The sequence below is a fragment of the Quercus robur genome, chromosome 12 (assembly GCF_932294415.1).
Source record: "Quercus robur chromosome 12, dhQueRobu3.1, whole genome shotgun sequence".
Taxonomy (NCBI): Eukaryota; Viridiplantae; Streptophyta; class Magnoliopsida; order Fagales; family Fagaceae; genus Quercus; species Quercus robur.
In genome coordinates, this window is record NC_065545.1 from 20,508,751 (window position 1) to 20,510,334 (window position 1,584).

Genomic DNA, 1,584 nt, shown 5'->3' on the forward strand with positions numbered 1-1,584 from the left:
ATGGTCATTAGAATAACTTAAATAGACCAATTCAAATCTTTGAAAATTCAAAACCAAAAAGTGAGAGAGAGAGAGAGAGAGGAGAAGAAGAAGAAGGGGAGGAGAAAAATCTTGGACCAACGAGAGAGAAGGGAAACCCAACTAAACTGGATCCAAACTTGGTGGTTTGTTAACATCGATCTATACATTGCCATTCATGCAAAAACTAACATTCCCCCAAGTACACGTAGTTCTAACTCCTATGTATATAAAAACCATGCATGCAATATTCTCTGAATTCATTTTTTTTTTTTCTCAGATTAAAAGCCTAAAAAATTAAATAGAGAGATGTCAAATGCCATTTTGAATGATCTTCCTGAAGATGTATTAATGGATATATTTTCAAGATTACCAGTTAAGACACTCCTTCAATTCAAGTCAGTTTGCAAATCATGGTATGATATTATCAAAGATCCCGTCTTCATCACTAAGCATGCTAACAGATCTAATCATGGCAACAATGGCTATCTTGCTGTCACACGCCGCGATGACACTTTTGGTAGTACATGTTTAATTTCTTTGTTCTCTTTTGAAACATTTCGTGAAATTTACAACATAACTATTCCATCTAAAAAGGAACATAGTAAGGCACCTTTCAGAATTGTTGGTTCATGCAACGGTGTCTTGTGTCTAAATGTTTCTAAAATTGGAGACACAAATTTTTTGTTTAATCCTGCCACCAATGAATTCAAAGAGCTCCCAAAACCTGATTATCCAGTAAATGACCTTGGTGAAAATAAAATTCTTTTATATATTGGTCTTGGATTTGGTCACAACCCGGAAACTAATGACTACAAATTGGTCAGAATTTCTTTTTGTAAGAAGATGAAAGAGTCATTTTATTCTACAGTTGATGTGTACTCATTGAGCAGAAATTCTTGGAGAAGAAAGGATAAGCTTGTGCATGGAACTATTTCGGGGAACACTTTTTCTAAGGGGGACTTAAATGGTGCTTTACATTGGAAGGGTGCAATTGAGAAAAAGAAGGTGATTCATCATATTATCATATCGTTTAATATTAGAGATGAAGTGCATGGCTACATAAAATTGCCTGCTGGAATTGAACTTGATAACAAGGATTGGCACCCTTTTGTAAGGAATGGATTACTTTGTATCGTTGTTGTTAGTTCAAGACGTCAATATGAACCTAGATTTGATACTTGGGTGATGAATGAATATGGGGTTGAAGAAACTTGGACAAAACAATGGAGTCTTGGACCTCTCCTAGCATGGAACTTGGTTGGATGTGGCAGGAATGAAGAGCTTCTCTTTGCAGCTTCCACAAGAATGTACCTTTATGATCTACAAAAGATAAAACCTCCTCATGATAATATTCTTGATGGCGATATTTTGGGAAGTAATTTTGTAGACAAGATAGAGGTGGTCAATCACATTGAGAGCTTAGTCACAATTGAAGGAACAAAAGTCTACGTCAAAAGGCGTAAAAGGTCTTGGTTTAGGGAGAATCAATTTTTGCTCTTTGTTATTTTTCTTAAAATCATATCGCTCACCTTGTGTTTACTTAAGATCAAATATCGTGTATGA

The 1,584-nt window shown here is 35.3% G+C and overlaps 1 protein-coding gene across 1 annotated transcript; it reads left to right on the forward strand.

The window, feature by feature from the left end:
• The first annotated feature begins 327 nt into the window (after positions 1-327).
• LOC126708270 (F-box protein At3g07870-like) lies at positions 328-1,584 on the forward strand. The gene has a single exon (XM_050408072.1). The coding sequence runs from the start codon at positions 328-330 to the stop codon at positions 1,582-1,584; it is 1,257 nt and encodes a 418-aa protein (XP_050264029.1).